This window comes from Micropterus dolomieu, linkage group LG07 (genome assembly GCF_021292245.1).
Source record: "Micropterus dolomieu isolate WLL.071019.BEF.003 ecotype Adirondacks linkage group LG07, ASM2129224v1, whole genome shotgun sequence".
In the NCBI taxonomy this organism is placed as follows: Eukaryota; Metazoa; Chordata; class Actinopteri; order Centrarchiformes; family Centrarchidae; genus Micropterus; species Micropterus dolomieu.
In genome coordinates, this window is record NC_060156.1 from 11,155,587 (window position 1) to 11,177,515 (window position 21,929).

At 40.0% G+C, this 21,929-nt stretch overlaps 2 protein-coding genes across 2 annotated transcripts; one reads left to right on the forward strand and one right to left on the reverse strand.

The window, feature by feature from the left end:
* Positions 1-1,529: 1,529 nt before the first annotated feature.
* On the reverse strand, positions 1,530-14,709 carry sona (SON DNA and RNA binding protein a). Its single transcript, XM_046053800.1, has 10 exons — positions 14,553-14,709; positions 10,394-10,490; positions 9,744-9,951; positions 9,088-9,158; positions 7,094-8,977; positions 6,284-6,701; positions 5,514-6,037; positions 4,810-5,297; positions 4,610-4,702; positions 1,530-3,643 (listed from the first exon to the last, which is right to left on the reverse strand). Exons 2-9 carry the CDS (start codon positions 10,419-10,421, stop codon positions 4,628-4,630), a joined length of 3,696 nt encoding a protein of 1,231 aa, XP_045909756.1. The 5' UTR covers positions 10,422-10,490; positions 14,553-14,709; the 3' UTR covers positions 1,530-3,643; positions 4,610-4,627.
* A 1,737-nt stretch (positions 14,710-16,446) lies between these two features.
* Positions 16,447-21,790, forward strand: ercc1 (excision repair cross-complementation group 1). Its single transcript, XM_046055028.1, has 9 exons — positions 16,447-16,626; positions 16,845-17,264; positions 17,483-17,586; positions 17,797-17,896; positions 19,358-19,434; positions 19,745-19,844; positions 20,059-20,130; positions 21,339-21,407; positions 21,488-21,790. The coding sequence occupies exons 1-9, from the start codon at positions 16,567-16,569 to the stop codon at positions 21,548-21,550; spliced, it is 1,065 nt and encodes a 354-aa protein (XP_045910984.1). The 5' UTR covers positions 16,447-16,566; the 3' UTR covers positions 21,551-21,790.
* Positions 21,791-21,929: the final 139 nt, after the last annotated feature.

Sequence of the window (21,929 nt, forward strand, 5' to 3'; positions counted from 1 at the left end):
CTCGACATCATAAATCAGAAAAGTTGTTTACTGAAAATAAAGTGTTTAATGTGTCAAAGCCCTTTTACTTTACTTATTTTAACACTCTTCCAGCTCAATCTGGTGCTTTTTGTAGATGGAGAGGGTCTGACCTCCACCATAAAATACAGTGGAAACAAAGAGAAAGGGCACCACTTGTTGGAGGGTTTCATAACTACAGGTATTTTGTAGCTTAAATAATTTGCTTGAAAGAACATTTTAACTATCCCAGCACCCAGGAAATGACACAGTGTCATCAGCCCTCTTCAAACACTTTTCTTTCACACAGGCAAACTCAGAAACTGCCCACACACAAGCACACAGTCTTGCAAATCAATAGGACTGTACAGTCAGGTTCTGCTGTTGGGCTCCATCTCTGCTGTAAAGGCTTTCAGTTAATATCTGAAAGCTGGTCGCTCACTGCTGAGCAGTGCACAACTGGGCCAATGTCACTTCACTTACCATTTATTCCATGACCCCATTCATACCTGGCAGTGCAATCTAATTTTAAACAAAGGAAACTCATGCACGGTCTCACACATTACAAAACCTTCTGGTGGATTCTTTGCAAACTAAAGTTATTAGCCATTTGATCATGAAATGGGGTGTGTTATAGTGACAGTTTGGAGCTGGGATATAGAGTTTGATGCACATATTGGGCTTAGAACATGCGGATACACAGCTCAATATTGCATATTGTGATTTAAAAGCATTTTATACAAAATAATCTGTCATGAATTTGATTGTTTTAACATACAGTTTTTCTGGCTCCAATGGCATTTTTAAAACACTCCACCATTTTAAAAAGAAATACTTCTCCATGAATTTGGTACAGACCACTTTAAAATAAGTATCTAATCTTTTTTCTAAACAAGTTGCACTCTCCCAACTGTCTTCCTATCAGCAGATTTACAAACTGTTTTACCCTGGGTGGAAACAGAGGACATTTGACTGAATATTGGACCGTTCATTTCTCACTAGTGGTTTGGAAAATTTTATTCATTAAAGCTTCTACAAAAACTTTGCTCTTTCAAAACAACATAATCTACTTCTCACATTTCATTCAAAGAGTAGTCTATGTATGTCTTTTTCTCTATACATCTAAAATCCATCCCCTTATGGTTGTGGACACTAGATGTCCCTTTATTATTGATAAAACCACTTCAGTTTCACAACAGATGACAGATTATTTCCATAACCATGTCAGCTTTAAATTACTTTCATTAACTGAATGTTAATAAACAGAAGGGAGAAAAAAAAAGAAAAAAAAAGTAAAAGGTTGCTTATAACTCAGTGAATATGTAACATGTGCAACTACATTAGTAAATTAAAAGAATACACAGCCCCCTGCATCGCCTTGTCTTGTCTGATCAATAAGTTTGGGTCACACAAAACTCATCGATACCCCTTCCCATTTCTAAAAGGCATTTAATAAATGTTCCATAAATTGGAAATGTGCAGCAATACATTAGGACCTGACTGAAGTGAACATAGCACAAGACACAAGTAGGTACGGATCACTGAGGTTTTTAATAATCATCAACACATTTATGTACAAAGCAAGCGATGTCATACTTACATGACCCAAAAAAAAAAAAAAGAATCATAAAATGCAATTTCTTTTTTTTTGTCATTAAAATGTTTAAAGATTACTTCGGGGAATCAATTCAACAGTTCAACACTTTTGGTACAGAGTCCGTGTAGTTACAGTTACAAAACCCTTCACGGATTATCTTCCAGTTAAACAGCCCTGGGCATGGGAGGTCGACAAAGGAGGATGGATCCAGAATTATTTGCCTCTGCAATGAAAATAAACGAGCCGAGGGCAAGATGTCCTAAAAAACAGAAAAACCTCATCCCTGCCATTTTTGTTCAAGAGCACCAAATTCATCTTTGTTCTTTAGTTATCCAATGGGACCAAAGCATCCAGCGAAACACAGACTCCGTTACCCAGACACAACTCGCAATGAAGACCTACTACAGGCTAGGGAAACAACACTTACAAGTAAAGCAGATATTAAATGTTACCTGTTGATTAAATGAAAAGGGCTTCTTGGGGTTTTTTTAATGTTTGCACAATACTACTCATTCTGTTATTCAAAACGATTCTCTATTTGTGACCTGAATAAAATTCAATTGTGTAAATTGCATGTGGTTAGAAGTTCTTGCTCCAAAAATAGCATCTTGAGACAAAGAAACTGATTGTCTAATACACAAAAACTTTGAACAATGGCACAGTTCAGGACATCCTGAACTTTCTACATTTACTTCTATAACCACTACAAGTCATCTGTCACCCCTCAGCACAATAACATGAATGGTGTTCTTCTTATGTGCCTCTAAAAAAAAAAAGAGGAAAAAAAGCCACTGAAAGAAAATGTTTTCATAATGTAAACAGCAACAGAAAGGCAAAAGCAAAAGTGTATTTAAAAACGCCAATTGTTTAGGATGTATTCAGCTACACAGTGAAATGGAAATGTTCTTCTAAACGAGTAATAATTTTTATAGTGGAAAGTTTAAGGGAGGTTGCATTGTTTATCAGGAAAAAGAAATGTAATATTGATTTAGTTTAAGCTTGGTGGGTTTGGCATAGGTCCACTCAATCGAATATTAGTTGTGATCTGAATCTGGGATTTTCACGGCAATTTCCAGCAAATACTAATGGCAATGGTATGCTTTTGTGCATCTCAAATCATTTCATATATTATACTTTTCTGCTTTTAGAATGGCAGATGAAATGTCAATTTAAATCTACTAACATGTTTCCAAGTGCAACAAAAAACCCAACAACAAAGCCCGAATGAAAGACCAGGTAAGAGTCAAAGATTAGCTTGGTGTCTTTTAAAAAGGGGGGGGGAAATCACACCCAGGGCAGATTAACTGAATTAGTTGTTTTGTGAATGGAGATGGTAATCTTTGTTATAGTCACAATTCAAACAAACCTTCTTCAGCAAATATATTCATCATCTCCTTCCTTCAAAATAATCTGATCTGGCACTCTGTTGCAGAATTCACAACATGTGGTCACTCTCGCCCTGGAGCCCCAGGTCTGTGAAAACAACATGTGAGGATCTACCAAAACGTCACCTGCATTGTTTGTTTATAAAATCAGGGACTAGAGATGGCTGAGGGGAATACAGCAGAACAGGGAAGCAGTCTCCACATAACACAATCCTTTAAGAAAGCATAAAAGTAAAACAAAAATTTAGAGAAACTAATCTTTTACAAAAACACTTGCGCCACTAGTTGGTTTGGTTTCCTCTCAGTCTTTACAACAGTGACTGCTTAAATGAGCAGCACCACTGAGGAGTTGGTGGTGAAAGTCACTATATACACACACACACAGACTCACACTCACTATACAGTCATACAACTGTGCACACGTGTCAGTGTGTACAGTATTCTCAGTGGTATCACAGGTGACAGTCTGCCAGTCTCACTCTTTTACACAAACAAAAAAAAACTGGGAAGCTGAGTGGGACAGTGGCTGGTGCCGGTGTTCCTATATTGTGACAACTAGGGTGCTCTTCTTCTTCTTCTTGGTGGAGGTTTATGAAGCTCACTCTGGCTGCCAAAGAGAACTGTAAAGCATTTACATCTTCCTTCAGTCCTTTGAGGGGAGTGGCTGTGTGCAGACAAAGAGAGAGAAAAGGTCAAAGTTGGTGCAAAACATTTTGTCTAATTTGTATTCGAGACAAGATCATCAATTAATGTCGACAGAGAACGATTACTAGGTCTTGTCTACTTAATATACAGAGGAACAATTCAGAGAGGGGAGGGCTGATGGCATTTTCCTTGTTAGCATACATGAAGCACAGTATAATTGTCTGAACCATGAAAAATGAGAACTAAAGTTTAGTGAGTCTGCCTGGTTAGCATGCTTAAAAATAATGAGTGGGGGAAAAAAAGGATAACAATGACAACTTGCATTAACGCTGGACGCTACAGTGTGGTATCAAACATGCAGAACTACCATGACATAACTATTAGTACCAATCTTGTTGTCAGATATCAGGTAAAATAACCATAAAGCCAAAAAGTCTGTGTGGGTCTTTAAACAGATGAAAATGTATGAGAAAATTAGACTAGGTTAAAAAAACATCTCAAAATAATTAATGGGTTCATTGTATTTTAATGGGTACCTGATAAATGACTGAATTAATCATAAATATAAATGATGAAGGATGTGGGGAAGAGGAATGGATAACTAGGGGGAAAAGGGGTCACAGTGGGAGCCAAAGGGAAAGGCTATAAAGCAAAAGGAAGAATGTTTCTTATGCAAGCATGATGAAAGACAAAAGTGGAAGGATAAACACTTGATTAGAGTGTGGTAGAAAAAAGAAAATGATTTCATATTGAGATGGCCAAGTATGTTACAGCTGACATCAATTTCATAAGCTTAAAAATGTTAATATATGTATAATTCAATGACTGAAAATGTAGCACTTTTGTAAATGAGAGCCAATGGCATGTCAAATACATCAGTGATTAAAGAAACAATGCCCACAACAGAATGAAGAGGAAACACCAATATAAAAGCAGGGGACACAGACTGACAAAGAAATTGAAGAATAAAGACTGAAAAATTCACCGTGAGGACTTGGCAGTTTTAGCTTTCATCATCTGAGACATGGGGTTTAGCAATGGCCATCTCCTCCTTGCTATTTGCAATCATCTTGCACTTCTACAAAAACACAGAAAAACAATTCAGTTACTTTGGGTTGGCACAGCTCTACTACAAAACACAAACATCACTCTCTCTTAACATTCTTTCAAACAAAAAACATGTACCTCAGTGAGCTCCTTGATGGTGTGTATGTTAGCCTGCTGAGTGACCTTCCTCTTTGCTTCCTCGATGTGGTCCAGATTAAGGGCTGGTGTCGGGGGTGCGAGACACGGGGGAGGCTTGTTGGTGATGGTAGGAAGTGGGGCAAGGGGAGGCATGGCCGCCAGGGCACCCATGTTGGTCAAAGCAGCTGTCATAGTAGCTGCGGTCATACTTGCCATAGCGGCACTCATGGTGATGTTTGACATGCTGGGCATTCCTGACATATTGGACATCCCCATTGGACCCATGTTGGGCATATTCGGCATGTTGGGCATCCCCATGCCCATAGGGAGAGGTAAAGGTAATGGTAAGGAGAGCGGGGTAGGAGATGGAGTGGGTAGAGGGAGCTGGAAGATGGTCTTCGGCCGAAGACTCTCAGGAATGGGCACCCCCGCCTTAGCACACATGGCAGCAGCATTAGCTTTAGCTATCTCCAGCAACTGGTCCTTATCTGAAAAAAGAGAGGGCAGAGGAGAGCCAGAGGGAGGGGTAATGCAACAACAGGGCACAGAGAGGTTATGTAGAGAAAGACAAACGGCAAGATTTAGTATACAAGCTGTGAAAACTGAAGAAAAATAAAAAAAAAACAAATCATACTAAAAATGAAAGCATGAATGTTCATAAATGTAACATCACAAATATAAGCGTTTGAATCAAAATGTTTTACCCAGGTCAGTGAGCCTTGGAGGAGTCTTGCTGGTGCTGCGTCGTGTCCGGGACCCTGAACGGCGCTGTTTGCGGAGAATGAGAACTGGAGAGTGGCTAGGTTCCCTTTTCCACCTGTCCCGCCTATCGAACGAACGACTGCGAAACACTGGCCGCCTCCCTCGACCCCTTGACTTAGACCTGCGTCTGCGATCAGAAGAACGAGACCTTGATCGCCTGCTTCTGTCTCCTGACCTGGACCTTTTCCTCCGGCCTGTGGAGCGACTCTTGGATCGCTTGCTTCTTTCTATGGACTTGGACCTTCTCCTCCCACGGCCGTTGGGCGAACGAGATCGCCTCTTGCGGGCTGGAGAGCGGGACTTGGAGCGGCGGATTTTGGTTCGGGACTTTGAGCCCGATTGCTTACGCCATGTGGCCGAGCGTGAGCGGGACCTCCGCCGCCGGGCAGGACTCCGAGATTTAGAACGTCGCTTCTTCCTTTCTGATGGAGAGATGGATTCTCTTTTCCTCACTGGAGACTTGGACCTGAGGAAAGGTGAATGATAAGACATCGTAAATATGCAGAATAGTGACTTTTTAAATCATACTTACCAGTACAGCATAATGTGAGCATTGGGGCTGGCGATTAGATCCCTTTCGAGTCCCTGTTTCATGATGTCTTTAACATTTAATTCCTTTTAAGACCTGACAGTGATTTAATTTAAAGCTCTTTTAGCAGCCACACATTCATGATATAGGCCAGGTACAAACACACGCACACACATAACAAACCTAGACTGCTTCCTTCTGGATTTAGACTTGGATGTCGATCGTCTGGGCGAAGAAGTTGAGCGTGACAGTTTTCGGCGAATGGTAGGCGAGCGTGACTTGGAAAGCTGCTTCTTCTGCACTCGTGGAGATGCTGAACCTGAGGAGCTTCTCTGCCGTCGAGGGGCCGTTTTAACCGGAGAGGTAGAATCCTCTTCTTCATCTGAGCCTTCCGAACAATCGGACCCATCTGGGCCAGTGCCAGGCTCTCTGGAACCAGACCTAGACCTGGAAACATCTCGTTCATTGGATGAGCCGACACGCTCTCTCTGTTCCTCAGCAAGCGTCTGAGGCGGCTCCTGCAACGTGTCTGAGGAGCTCCCAGCTTGGGGGCTGGAGGCAACTGCTGAGGGCACAGCTGAGGGCACAGGTTTCCACCCACCTACAGGTTAAATGACAAGGCATAAAGACATGTAGGCTATTTAAGGCAACAGTAACACAAATCACTGGGGACTGATGTACTTTAAACACTGTTTACAGTACAAATATCCAATAATAAATAATTACTGCATGTCTAGAAGAACAAACAAGGAGGAAGATGATAATTAGCATTTCAGATTGTGTTGGAGGCCAGAGGAGTGGAGGGTAACATGAAATATTGCTTTCTGGTCAATTTTACAAATTTCCAAATAACATTTGCAAGTTTGTAGAATATAGATGGTTGAGTTTCGCTTGTTTTTGTGATGAAGGGTGACACCCTTTGTAAATGAGCACATCTTATGGTCCAAAATCAATCAGTTTGTTTTAAAAACATAGCAATGAATAAAGTCTGACCTGCTGCAGCTGAAGGTCCTCCACTTTCTCCAGCTGTCTTCCCACCAGCTGTCTGCTCTGCCTTAGGCGAGGAAAGCGTCATCTCTTTAACAGGAGAGACAGATGTGGACCTCGCTGGAGAGGAGCTGTCTGACTGACCGTCACTTGACTCAGACCTGGACTTCGATCTGTTTGCGCCCACCGAGACAGATTTAGACTTTGACCTTCTTCGACTCTTTTTAGGAGATTTGGACCTCTTCTTGCCAGGTAGTGGTGAGTTTGACTTTGACCGATTCCTCCGAGACAACGAGCGGGATTTGGAGCGTTTGCCGGACCTTGGTGGAGAACGATTTCTCCTGGCAGGTGACCGAGAGCGCCTTCTGACTGGCGACCGAGATTTAGACCGCCGCCGGGGGGGAGGGGTTTTGGATTTGGTCCGTTTGCGGGGACTCCTCGATCTGGAGCGGCGGTTGCGCTTAAGGACGACAACGGACCTTGATCGAGTCCGTCTGCTTCTGCGAATGGACCGGGAGCGTGAGCGGCGGGATCTGGGAGGTGGTGACCTCCTACGTCGAGACAAGGATCGACTCCTGGAGCGTCTGCCTCCTGCACGCCTTGCCAATGATCGTGACCTGGAGCGACGAACAGGGCGTCTTGATCTAGAGTGGGATCGGCGGTTTCTATTGATGGAACGTGACCGTGAACGCCTGCCAACTGCACCGCCACGTCTAGGTGAACGGGTCCTGGAACGCCTTGTGCCTCCACGGGGTCGTGACTCTGACCTTCGACCTCTCTTTGGAGAACGAGATAGAGAGGGAGACCTGCGGCCACTGCGTTTAGGGGATCGTGACACCTTTCTTTTAGGAGAGTGGGAACTTCTGCGTCGCTTCGGGGAAACAGACAAGGAACTCCTCCGACGTTTAGGGGACTTGGATTTCCTTATTGGCTTTGAAACCTTCTTCTTGGGGGTGGGTGAGCGTGAGGTGGAACGAGACTGACAGCTTGCTCGCTTGGGAGACTTCGGGGAAGGGGAGAGTGACTTCCTCTTAGATATAGGCGACTGAGAACGGGACAGAGAGCGGGACATTGAACGAGACAGCTGCCGACTCATTAAAGGAGTTGTAGAACGTTTTCCCTTTGAGGTTGACCTAGAACGGGTTCTCGGCCGTTCTTTCATAACTGCTGCTGCTGTTTGACCATCAGACTGCTGCCTACAGGGACTAGGTGTTGGTGACCGGCTATGACTTGACCCAGACCTCTTAATGTCTAGGCCGCTGGATGGGGAAGGAGACCTGGACTTGGATGAATCACGTTCCTTGATCTTTGCCTTCGGAACTGAATTGGCCTGATCTTTCAGGCCCGAGTCATCTCTTGGGGTAGCACCTTCCAGTTTAGGGATGATGTCAGGGAGTTCCTGTGCATGGCTGAATGCACCATCAGCATGACTACCCTCTGTCTTAACCTTAACTGTCGCTGTCTGCGTCATCTCATCCTGGCCTGCAGAGGGCAACCTCATATCCTTTTCTGATCCATTGGTGTTAATGCCCTTCCCTCCAGATGGGGACACATCCATATCGGATAGCTCCTCTTTCTTCACTCCAGGAGTTTCAGGTTTCTGTGTAACCATGGAAACCACCTTCTCCTCCCCTCGTTTGCTTTTTGGAACCAGTTTGGACACTGCTTCTTGCAGATCAGATGCTGCAGCTGGGGAGTATTTGCCATCACCAGCCACTTTACCTCCTTCAACTTCAGACTCTGAACCTGAAGCTGAGCTGCTTTCAGATGGGGAGTGAGACGGGGATTTCTTTTCCTGCTTTTCATCTTTCTTCCTCTTCTTTTTCTTCTTCTTGGCAGCGTGTCTTTTGTGTTTTTTGGATTTTGCATCGCCCTCCGTGTCCACACGATCTGAGAGGAGAAGTGATGTTTTTTTTTTTTTTTATCTACTTTTTAAAAATAGGATTTATCCATTACTAGTAAGTAAATATGAATTATGATGGTGTGTGAGGGTCTCCTACCTGTAATCACATCCTTTTTGCCCTCCTCCTTCAGCACAGCATGGTCTCCTGCAGCTGCTGCCAGTCTGGCACTACAAACACAAAGAAAAGGGAAAGTGTTCAGAAAAATGTCTTTCCTTGTTAATGTTTCCAGTACAAACAAAACACAAGTAGGTCACTTTTTCAGTTTGGGTAAGGTACATTTTCTTTTTTAAGCAAGCACAAAAATCCATTTAGTGTGACTGGTGGCTTTTCCCAGAATTTAGAATTCAAACCATATTCTAGTTCGTAACATGTCTCATGATGTGGCTTGGTGCCTAGTGTCTCTTACACCTCCTATTCCACACTACATTAATGTTTTCTTTATGTAAATCAATCAGCTTAAACCTACCAAGATTCCACTGAGATTTATTCTGTGCTTTTGTTAGATAATTATAATGGCCCATGATCAAAACCTGTAGCCATGGCCTGAATATGGGATCTGAACAGCCAGAGATATGAAATTTAAAATTCTGAAACAAATATATATTGTAATAGGCCTTATTTTTTTTCAGCTAACTTCAATTTTAGGAATAGTAAAAATTCACAACATTTAAACAATACTTCTATAAAGTCTGAGACAATAGTACATTTAGTTTACAGAACATATTTTATATCAAAATTTGAGTTCTTCTGACCTGGCTCTGGTGGTCCGGACAGGTCTTGGCGGAGGTGGTGGCTCTACATCTGACTCAGGACCAGATTCTGAACTGCTCTCCTTTTCCCCCTTCCTCTTCCTCTTCTTCTTCTTGCTCTTGTGTTTTCGGTGCTTCTTGTTTTTCTTGTGGGGTGGCTCATTCCCTTCCTTGGCATTGATGTCCTCTTTCTCAGGTAACTCATCCTCACCTGCACAGAGCAGCCAATATTTCAGCTTATGTATGTATTTAGCAAATCCATAACATGTACAAAACATAGAGCAAGTTATTCAATTAGTGCTGCACTTAAAATTAGTGCATTTAATTTAGCTTGATCTGAAGGCTCGATTATTTTGTTCATTATACCATGCACTGTTCCCCGGAATCCTGTGGAAACTGTTCAAGGTACACAAAGAGTGATAAAAATAGTGATATATGGCTAAGGGATGTTTGGCAGACATTGGTTAGCATTTCACCTTGAGAATGCAGTATTTGACATAATGCAGTTTTTTTCCACACAGATGGAATACCCTCAAAAACTCAGGCCATACTGTTATATTTGGGTGACTTATTTCATTAAAATTATGAACATGTGGGGGGGATCAAAATGTGTAAAATTAAACAGACTTCTTTGTTTCTTATCCGTCACTCACCTGAGGGGATGTCCACTGCACACTCCATCGTACTGCTGACCCTGATTTTGTAGACGGTCCTCTTAATGTCACTGGTGTGCTGCTCCCTCACTCAAAACTGGCGAGGGAATCAGAAGTATTGTAACTTAAGCAACAAAGAATGCAGCATCAACACAAGAAAAAGTATAGATTTCATGGCCATGCTACAGCAAAATGTAAGTAACACCATCTTGATTACATCCACAACTACCAACAGGGTTTTTCCATGTGCTTGTAATGGCCAGCTTTAGCGCGCGCACACACACACACACAGCGTATAGCTGTGCTGAGCTGCTGTGGTCCCGGCTGGTAGCAGGGCTGCAAGCCCCCCAACTGATCCGTATCATCACAAAAACAGATTGGTAGTGATGTAACAAGTGCTGTATTATACAGGGTTTCTGCAGGTTTCAACAAGTTAAATGTAAGACTTTTTAAGATCATTATGAATGCAATTTAGAAATACTTCATCAGGGAACACTGTTTGAAATAGCTCACCTACGTCTTTATTGCTTTTGTATGACTGATGTTTAGTAGGGGTGGAAATCTCTTGGCACCTCAAGATTCGATTACAATTCAGAGGGCTGCGATGCAATTATTAAACGATTACTGATGCATAATTTTTTTCTATACAGGATCTCTGGATAATAACGAAGCATTTAATTTGCATTAAAATACAAAAGAAACATCTCCTAATTAGGACTAGTTTGGATCCCTAATTTAGTTAATTAACCTCAGCTCCATGGTCACCACCTTCATTCCACCTTCACCACTAACCAGTTGTCAAACTCCTCTGAAAACTGAAATGTAATATCAGGATGTACAGTATGTGTACAGGACAAAGCTGTACATCAGTTTAGTCTAAGCTTGTACCTGATGTTGTCAAACCTGGACAAGTAGGCAAGTTAGTTACTTAATGACATACGGCTACTTAACATAATTAGCTTGCACTAACCGCCTTCACTTTTGCAGCAGTTGGGGAAACAACAGACTTGATGCTCCCAATATGATTACAGAACAATATTGGGTGATGGCAGATGTTTGCTAGTGGCTTTTTACAGCAGGTTTATGTTGTTCCCATGCGACTATAATATCTTCAACGGTTACGCAAAATTTTTATCTTTAGTGTTTTCTTGCACAAGGTGCAGCGGGCTTCAAATTCAGCTGCAACCAACCACTAAATGCGCCATTCTCAAGCCAGATCTCGCTTGCACTTACCCACAGACCAGTCTTACTAACAGATACATTTTGTATTAGTGGTTAGTGTTCCATGTTGGTTTCATTTTGTGGTTGTTACAGCATGATCAATACTATTTTTATTCTCTAAAATACATTTAAAAGCAAGATTTAGTTGAACTTCATAAAGGTAACATTAACTTCATAATCCCATTTAAGACGTTTTAAGGCATAAAATTCTGGTTATTGGATTTTAGACTTTAAGAACCTGCAGAAACCCTGTTATAGTCATTGGCTCAAGAATGTGTCGTCATGTACAATTGACGAGAGAGTTTATCAAAGGTCTCCTTAATACATCCATAATTGAAAGAGTCACATCAACTCTCCAATACAATAAAACTGATAAAGCAGAGAAACTTAAAACTGGTACCTCTTTGGTCAGGAGCAAAATAGCTGGCCAGTCATGCTGTTATCAGTATATGAATACCATTCAATAATTTAATGGGGAGCAGTCTGTCCAAATTAATATAAATGTGGTAAGCAAAATATTAGAAACATCTCTCACAGTATAACCAGCAGTACAACAAACTACAGCTTCCAAAATTACCATGAAGCTGAATAAATACCCCTCTGTACCAGTTCAAACAAAAACTGAACGTTGTCCCTTGAGGCAAATGTGTGATTTGTGATATTGGTCTAGAGACAAATAAAACAGATTTGACTTGACTAACCTTCATGAAGGTTATGATTTATTGCAAGTCTGTTGAATTAGACTGTTGTTGTATATGACCAAGCGGGAAACTTCCGGTCAGCAAACTGATGCGAACGCAGAAGTCCCTTAAACCTGCATTCTATCAAATGGCCTCTAGGGGGCGACTCTTCTGGTTGCAAAAAGAAGTCCGGCTCCATTAGAAATAATGGTAAAATGACCCTACTTCTTAGCTGATTAATTACCTCAGTAAACACTTTCCCAATGAGTTTATGGTCTCAATCACTCGTTTCATGTCTTCTTCAATACAATATGATGTTCATTTAGTAAATGATGGTCCCATTTAGAGGTAAACAGACCATAAAGCAGAGTATGCTTCAGGGCAGGATTATCTATGATTGACAAGTCGTTACCATGGCGACCTACGTCCACTTCTTAAATACAGTCTATTTATATGACCCATCTGGGACTAAAATCAATAGTAAAGACTAGAAATGTCCAAGAAGATCTATAGGTTCAAGATTGGAAATGATCCGTTACCAATTTGTGCTGAAATTAGACAAAGAAAAAAAAAAATATGCAAAAAAAAATTTATATTCATATATCAGGGTACTCCTTTGCAAACCTTCTGTCCCTGGCAGGTCTCATTATCTCTCCTTCCTAAACCGGACTGATAATTACTGATTTTAAATAAACACATTTAATTTTTTCACCACATACTGTAATCCGGCCACAACAACTTTACTCTTCTGGTCAAAAACTTGAGGGTTTGGCTGGCAAATTAAGATGCTTAGATAAACCTACATTATGTCCCAGTACAGAGATCAGATGCTGACAAGATTACTGAGTATTACCTTTTGCTTATGATTTGTCTCTAAAAACACTTTTAAGTCAGTTTACAGTACACAATTTTGAAGGATTCAAATAAGTAAAATGAGAAGTGCACGTGAAAAGTGGCATGTGTCTTCTAACAGATCAGCTATCTTTAGGGAATAAATAGACTGCACGCATCTAAAGCTGCCAAAGACAAAATACCTGCCTAAACACCGCTGACCTAGATGTGGCCAGAGGTTTGACAGATATAAGCATAGTCTTCCAGCACTGGTAGTACAAGTCCTACAAGTAACAATCTAGGACTTAACAACCAGACCGCTTCTAACCCAAAGGAGACAGAGGTTAGCCACACCAGTTAAATAATCAATATTTCCTTACTCCAAAACATCATTCAGAATTGACTGAGTTCCCTCAAATAAATGTTATCTTTAACATTTATTTTATTGTTGGCAATAAGCCTATCAAGTACATACATATAGAATGGTATTCTTTTTAATCGCGATTACCAAAAAAAATGACCACACTCTGCGTTTGACTAAAGAAAGCAGTCGTCCTACAATCGTAAAGCTTTAATACAACCAGCATTACTCCTACCACCATACATAACGTGTGAGAAGTACTGCTGCTCACAAACGCTGGCAACGAAGCCAAAATCTCAGTTTACTCAAATCACGTAACGTTACACGCTTTATTTGCGTAAACAATTAATTTAGATTAAGCGATAGTTACTTATCCAAACACAACGTTACTCAATTTACAAGATACATTAAAGGTAATGTGGCCAGCACATCTAGGTTGAGCTAACGTTAGTGGACATTGCTGCTTCAGTTGATGCTAAAGCTAAGTTAGCCATCAAATGTAACATTACGGTTGCCAACATGTTATTTTGGATTTCAAATAACGTTAAGTTTGCTCTTCTATTGCCGACACATTATGTCAACGTGTTAAGCCACACAAAAAAGATGCAATTATTTATACGAAAGTCAAATCTGCACTGATAATAGAAGCAAAAGGAGACAAAAAGTTTCAAGCCGCAGCAGACAGTTCAACTAACACGTTAACGTTAGATAACGCTAAACACTGTCGGGCCTGCACTGCTGTAGCTAGCGTTAACATTCATTCACAGATCACTGCAGCTAGCTAACGTTAGCTTTCATTAATACAACAATGTGATTTTTATAAAACCGCTTTTCCTTATAACGTTAATTATTTTGCACGCTTACCAGTTGGATAAGCTATGCCGACAGCACGCCGCGGCCTAAGCGGCGATCCACGGCCATTATCCACAACTGATTACCGCTTGCTAAGTTAGCACGGTCGTCGCTATTCAACTCGCTAGCGTGCTAACACACTTAGCTGCTACTTGTTTCAACAAAGCAAGTCCGTTCACTCATCACAGCTGACGATTCTGTAGCACATAATTACCCGGGGTTTGTTCGGCGGCTGCAGTCCCAGTGTAGAAAACGCCAGACGGCTGCGGTCCTAAATTGTGTGAAAGCAAACAATCGTTGAATGTGTTAGCCAACCACCTGATCCGCCATGATGGAGAAAGGTATCCCAGCATGCCATGCTTCGCGGTTTGAATGGCGGCGTCACCGTCTCCTAGGCAACTCCATGGTAACAAACTCCAGAGGATTGATTGGAGCACGAGCTATGTTTTGTGTTTTTTGTCTTAATGTGCATTATCTTATATTTTATTTTACATTGGTGGTCATAAATGTATAGCTGTGTATGTGTCTGATCCTTTACTTACTGCACTCAGGTTTTTGATGCACCCAAACACTTGGTTTTTTATGGTTTTTGTACCCTGGTCCAGAGAGAAACATTATTTCATTCAGCATTTTTTTAATAATTGAAATGACACAACACATAAAAATGAAATGACATAAGAAAAAGCAAACCTCAAAAAACCTTAACTGCCCCAGCATCTGAAACCTTTCACAGTTCACTAAACATTTCTCATGCACTGGTAAACTAAATGACTTGTGCGTGCTCTGAGACTTACCTGCAGTATAACAATCAGAATCAGAAAGAGCTTTATTGACAAGTAGTACTTTACAACAAGGAATTTGCTTTGGTGATGAAGTGCAACATGTAGACAAATATACAGTCGATAAATAAATATACAACTGTATAAATATGGATTAAACAGATGCAAGTTATAAAAGATGAATATAACTGTGTGTAGAGAAAGAACAATGTGGCAGATATTTACAAGTGCATTACTCCAGGTTTATCTTGTGCAGACATATTACTGGGGAGAGAATTTGTATTTATATAAACATGTAAATTGACAAAATATAGAAGATGGGTTGGTTTGAATGTTACTGCCTAACAACCACATATATAACAATACACACTAGCCTATTTCTTCTCTATGTTTTTACCTTGGGTGGTTTAACTACAGTGCAGGAACCACATCTTGTACCAATCACCCACACAATTGACAACATTGAAACATGATTTAATCTGTTTGTCTCAGTGATTCTGAACCAGATTGTATACATTTCTTTGGCCTTCACATTGAGTGATCACAGTTAAAAATAGGCCTGTTTTATAAGCATCAGATACATAGTAGTTCTATAAGCTGAGACATGGACAAGATAATGAATTTCTAGCATTCCTTGGTGTAAAAACTGATTAGATTATTTGGCCACATGGATTAGATTTTATCTGAATTTATAAAAGTAAGTGTTGATTGTAGAAGTGTGTGAAAAATGAAGTATAACCAAGCAGTATTTAGTCTGTTTATTCAGAAAACAACAGGACAGAAAGTTTTATTCTTGCTCTAGAAATGTATTTGAGCATCAACTATAGTTCTGAAATACTGGTTTAGGTAGCCTATTGTCTATCTCAATTACAGTCGATGCTTAAGGACCCACATCAAAAGAAATTCCTTTTTTTTAAAGTTTGATCTACTCCTTCCACATGTCAATGTATATGCAAATAGTTTCCATTTCAAACACAAGATGTCTCCAATGTGTAATATTGGACTGCAATTGGCTACTAAAACAGTTGTGATGTTACAAATTATGTTTGTAGATGATACATGTTTCAATCTCAGATTTAAACTGAGCACATAGAAACCTCCCCTTCAATCTCAGTAGTGAAGGTCAAACCTTAAAGTGAATCAACAATAAGCTAACACATTTTTGAGTGGAAGGAAGGGGACATTAAGTCTCAAAATGTCACTTTTATGGATATAAAATATCAGACAGGGCTATAATGTGTACCAGCTTTGTTTGTTTGTTCATATCATAGACTGTATATAAAAATATATGTGGTTCATCTGGTGCTTTTATTCTGAAGGATTCAGGTCGGAAGTTGTAGTGTAGTTGCTGTAAACTGTCTGTAGTTAGAGGATAGTGAGTAACGTTACAACAAGTCTCACTATTCAGTGGCATGTGTTTACTGATAAAGTCCTCATCAGTTAAAAAACATGAAAAAGAGGTTTAACATCAACCTGGACGACTCTGCTTTCACCAAAAAGACAACACCGGTCAGTTTGTTTTCTATCTTCGGCGGCTAGGAGTTAGCTAGCTTGCTAACTTTCCAACTGGTAGCAACAATTTTCAAATCCTTTTTTAAAATAATATACTATCTGCGCAACACAGAGTTCTGGTCAGAATAGCTTGCTGGAACGTGAGTGTTTGTTCTACCTTATTCATTTAATAATTTTCTAGACTCAAACAGGATTTCTGTGTGATTGTATTTCAGCTAAAGCCGCAGTTTCAGCCGTCATCCAAAGGAGGACAAAACGCCTCAACTTCATCTTCAGCAAAGTGCGCATCTGAGCCCGTGGACCAGCTCTTGTCATATGCAGAATATATCGTCCAGAGTAAAAGTAATGTGGCTGCTCCTCCTCAGAGAGCGGGCCCCTCCACAAAACTCAGGACTGAAGGTGATGGAGTTACAAATGTGAAGCAATCAGTGTCGTCTGCTCCAGGAGGATGTGAAACGGCTCAGGACTGTCCTGAAGGGACTGAAGGTGGATCTGGAGGGGTTAAGAGGAGTGAGGAGACACAGGTGGCTGGCACAGACCAAAAAGAGGGGAACTGTCAAAGGTCAGATCAGAGCCTCAGCCTGGGTCCAAAACCTGTGGGATCTGGGAGCAGCATTATTGTCAGTCCTCGACAGGTATGTTTGTGCAAGAAATCGGCAACTGTCTCCATCCATTCTCTGCACATTCTTGTTTGCATTCACGGTCACTATGCAAGGTAAATTAGTTTGGTGATACTTATCTGGATGGTGGCATCAGGCTCTCAAGTTGTTGTTTTTTTATCAGCATAGAATAGTTTCACTGTTGACTGCACAATGGTTGATATCATATCACATGTTTGTTTTTATTTATTCAGAGGGGAAATCCCATTCTGAAGTTTGTGAGGAGTGTCCCTTGGGAGTTTGGGGATGTTGTACCAGACTATGTCCTAGGCCAGACAACTTGTGCTCTATTCCTCAGGTAGGGTTTCCTCAAGAATAGTGTGTCTTTACAAACGGTGTATGCTTTGGTTTCAGGCTGTCATACACAATCATTTATTTTTAGCACTAAAAAAAATTAATTTTTTTTTTCATATTTCTTCAATAGTGGCTGTGTCCTTATTTCATATGTTCTTTTTTCCCTGTGTGTGTTTTGTTTTGCCGTGATGTTGGTTTTGGGCCTATCTTAAAGTCTGAGGTATCACAATCTCAATCCAAACTATATCCACGACCGTCTCAAGCTGCTTGGACAGACTTTCACCCTGCGAGTGTTACTGGTACAAGTAGATGTGGTAAGTAAAAAAAACTCAAATGTCAAGAATGTACTTTCACATTGACCTTTTTAATTCAGTCAACATCCTCAGGCTCACACAGCTGAAAGATTTTGTGAACCATATTGTTTTGACTACTGCAAGAATTGAGGTTAATACTATATTTGTCAAACTTTGCACTTAGGGAAGTCCAGACCCAATCTTTAAGATCATTTGCAAGCTGTCCTAAGCATTCCTATGGTACTTTATTTAATATGAGTACCTATTTCTAACAAAGTACTTTTACAGTGTTTCGTTATACATAATTAATACACCCTTGCATTAAATACTCAGTTATAAATGAATAATGTAATTAATTCATTAACTTCAATGTTCCATTTATTAGTCCATCTCAATTAATTTAGCTCCTGTTTGAACATTTAAAATATTTAACTGTTAGGTAGGGCTGAACAATTAATCGAAATTGTAATATTGCCTACTGCAATTTTCAGGTGCAATATTTTTTAAAGGAAAAATGTGTGTCAAAATACTATTTTAAATGTAATATTGTCGTGCTGCAGAGATGTCCTGGCCTACACATCATATTCTACAGGCTTAAGAAAATATCTTTGTTTGGTACAGATCCTTGCGATAATCACATCCTAAATGTTAATTTGTTTTTCAATGAAAATGAGAATGATTGTGTAAAAAATTATCATTACCTCCAGTATCGCAAATCACATCACAATTGCAATATTAGTCAAAACAATCGCAATTACATATTTCTTAAAAATCTTTCAGCCCTAGTAGTTTCTAGGAGACTTAAAAGCCCTTGGACACATCTGGCCAACTGTCCTGGTTGCTGTAACGACAGTCGTTACAGTCATTAGGACTAACGACCCCACTGAGGTTAAATAGCTGAGTTTCCCTGCCAGTCAGTCAGAACTGAAGAAGTCCTTTGGATGAGGGACGAAACGTCTTCCAGTATCTTCAACCAAATCCAGTTGCCCTTGACTTTAACCTTCGTTGGATAACTATGACCTGGATGACTGAGAATCTTCATAGACATATAATAGCTTTTAGGTAGGTAATGTCATTTCTGTTTAAAGTGCTGACAAGGATTGGAAAGTTGTAATGTTATATTTAACAAAATGGAATAGATGAACACTAAACCATTAAAGGAGAGCTGCAAGCTATCCGTGCAGAACGTTTAATTTGTCAGGTACATCTTTCCTCAGTTGAATTAGTTTCGCGAACAGTGGTGTGATTGAAGTCTGATGTGTGCAGCTGGAGGCAGTTTCGGTACTGTATGTGGGGAAAATATAAATGCCAGAGTAAATACTATGACAGATGACAAATACTAGTTACTGTATGAAAAAGATCTGCTTCAGAAAATCCTTTCGGCACATTCCTATGTGCAACAAATCTATAGCCCCAAGTTCCATTTATAAAACTTTAAGAATGAATGTATTTTTTCTCACTGACATTGGTTTGTCATCACAGAAAGATCCTCATCATGCGTTGAAGGAGCTGGCTCGCATCTGCATCATGGCAGACTGCACTCTCATTCTGGCTTGGAGGTAAGACCTGCAACAGATTGCCAAGAAGACTGGACACATAAAATACTCTAAATGTTTACTTCTCGATGTGCACATGTAGTCTGATATTTGATGCCATACTTCAAGCATCTAATTGTAAGTCATACGATATGTTGTTTTATTATGTTGTTTTATTCTGGACAGAATTAACAGATGGAAATTAATCATCTAGCCTAACTCTGTTGTTTTCTTTTTTGTCTGTTGATCAGGGAACATTGTGCCTGATAATTATCTAATGAATTAAAATAAATAAAAAAAGAAATCTAATAATTTCTTCATGTTGATTTGACAGTCCAGAGGAGGCAGGACGTTACCTGGAAACGTATAAGTCATATGAAAAGAAACCTGCAGACGTACTGAAGGAGCAAGTTGAAAAAGACTATCTTTCAAAGGTGTGTGGATTCACCCTTTTGTATTTAAAGATTGGGAAGTTCATTGCTATTTTTTTTGTGTGATCATTTTACCAATTTGAAAAAAATGATAGACGTTTGAGTGCAGCCACAGGGAATTTCAAGGACAATCTGCAATCAGAGTATTTGCCTAAGTCTTGCCGTATTTTTCAGTGTTTGAACAATGCAATGTTGATTGGATTGGTTTGTTTTTAAGGTTACAGATTGCCTGACCACTGTGAAGTCTATAAACAAGACCGATGCTATTACCTTGCTGTATACTTTCTCTGTGAGTACCACTAAAGCAAAAATTCATCCTATGATGATGATAATAATAATAATAATAAGATCATCAGTGTATACGCACATACATATCCACAGACATGGTTGTGTGAATTCTTCTTTTCTTTCATTTAGTGATGTTCTCAGAGGGGAAAGATCAGGGCCGGTATTTATAAAGCTTCTAAAAGTGCCATTTTAGTCTTAAGTGCTTAGAATTCATGAAATTTACTCCTACTTTTAAACTTAAGAATAAAAGCAAGTTATCAAATTTCTCAAAGCTAAGAATCACTCTTATTCTCCCAGTTATTTAAGACACCTCGAGAGGTCTCTCAAGGGGTTAGGAGTTGCCAGTAGGGTTTGTGATGGCACCGTGGAGACAGAGACATGCGGAGAGGAGAGGAAGAATTCTGACAACGCGCAGTTAATAAGACGGGGTCGGACCGCGCAGGCATAATCTTTGTCAGCGAGTTGGTGAGGGACGTCATCTCACCACTGACTTTATGCAGTAATGCGTTTTCAGTTAAATTGAAGGTGGTGATGACGCTTCGTTTATTTGCCACAGTACAAACGCAGCAATGCTGATGATTTTGGCCTGTCACAACCACAAATAAGCCGAATAGTCATGGAAACAATTTTAGCACTTACAGCTCCACACATTGTCACATGTTTCATCGACTTCCCAACAACACCCCTGTAATCCGACAGAAGCAAATACAGTTCCTATAGCCGGCAATACAGGAGCGCATTTGATGGCGCTCATATAAAGAAACTTTTTTTTATCTTTCATTTAATAATGTGTAGGCCTATATCATAATGTATAATCTTGAAAATTCTTTATTGTTAAATGTGTGTTGAATATAAACTCCTCTTAGGAATTTCACCATTCAATGTGAATTTATCTGAGAATATTCTTAAAGAAGGAAATCTTTAGTGTTTGGTCCTTGGCGACATCGTCATCCAAAATCCTGTTTGTGGCACAGCAAAGTGTCGTAAATCAGCACTAAGACTGACACTTAAGATTTAGTCCTACACTTCACTCAAATTGGGGCTATGATGCTTGATAACTATCTTTTAAGCACAGCTTTGAGCCAAGAATGTTTTTACTCTTAAGTCAGTCCTTAGCATTGTTCTTATGAGTAATTCTGAGAAGCTTGACAAATACGGGCCCAGGTTAGTATACTGAGAAGGAATTTTGTGCTTTTTTTTTTTTTTCAGTCTGTAGGAGGAATCATCAGTGCCTCTAAGGAAGACTTGGTTCTCTGTCCAGGCCTTGGACCACAGAAAGTGAGTCAAATACATGTGCACCATATGAACATAGAGTCTGTAGTTTTCCAGTTAACCATGTTGACATTTTGTGCTTGCAGGCAAAGCGACTCTATGATGTGCTGCATAAGCCCTTCCTCAAGTCAAAGACAAAAGACAGCTGAAATTTCTTATCAAGGATGTGTGACATGCTTCTGAAAAGAACTCTGAATTAAGTACTTATAATAATTAAAAATGTGTAAAATGTGACTTCTGACTAAGAATCAGCTGAGGGGTGTTTTTAAGAATTAATGATGTGAACTCTACAGGTGGAGCTGCACCCTGATTCTATGTTTTATTAAACTGTGGTGTGAAATAATTTGTTGATTGTTAAATTTTTTTAAATAAATATTTTGTAATATTGCTGTATAGTGTACATTCATTCTTTCTTGTTGTTACTTTGCTCTAAAAGAGAAACAACCAGGGAGTGCTAAAATGCTTTCTTATTCTCAAATCCTAAGGGAATATATGTAGAAAAAGAGATATAGTATACATGGATAGAGG

What these genes read in the sequence shown, in the direction of transcription:
- sona (XM_046053800.1), bottom strand. Translation starts at nt 10,421, where the DNA reads ATGGAGTGTGCAGTGGACATCCCCTCAG. An exon ending in TGCAGTGGACATCCCCTCAG is followed by an intron (nt 9,952 to 10,393) that starts GTGAGTGACGGA and finishes TGCTCTGTGCAG; the next exon opens with GTGAGGATGAGTTACCTGAG. An exon ending in TCCAAGGCTCACTGACCTGG is followed by an intron (nt 5,298 to 5,513) that starts GTAAAACATTTT and finishes CTCTTTTTTCAG; the next exon opens with ATAAGGACCAGTTGCTGGAG.
- ercc1 (XM_046055028.1), top strand. Translation starts at nt 16,567, where the DNA reads ATGAAAAAGAGGTTTAACATCAACCTGGACGACTCTGCTTTCACCAAA. An exon ending in ACTCTCATTCTGGCTTGGAG is followed by an intron (nt 19,435 to 19,744) that starts GTAAGACCTGCA and finishes TTGATTTGACAG; the next exon opens with TCCAGAGGAGGCAGGACGTT. An exon ending in CAGGCCTTGGACCACAGAAA is followed by an intron (nt 21,408 to 21,487) that starts GTGAGTCAAATA and finishes TTGTGCTTGCAG; the next exon opens with GCAAAGCGACTCTATGATGT.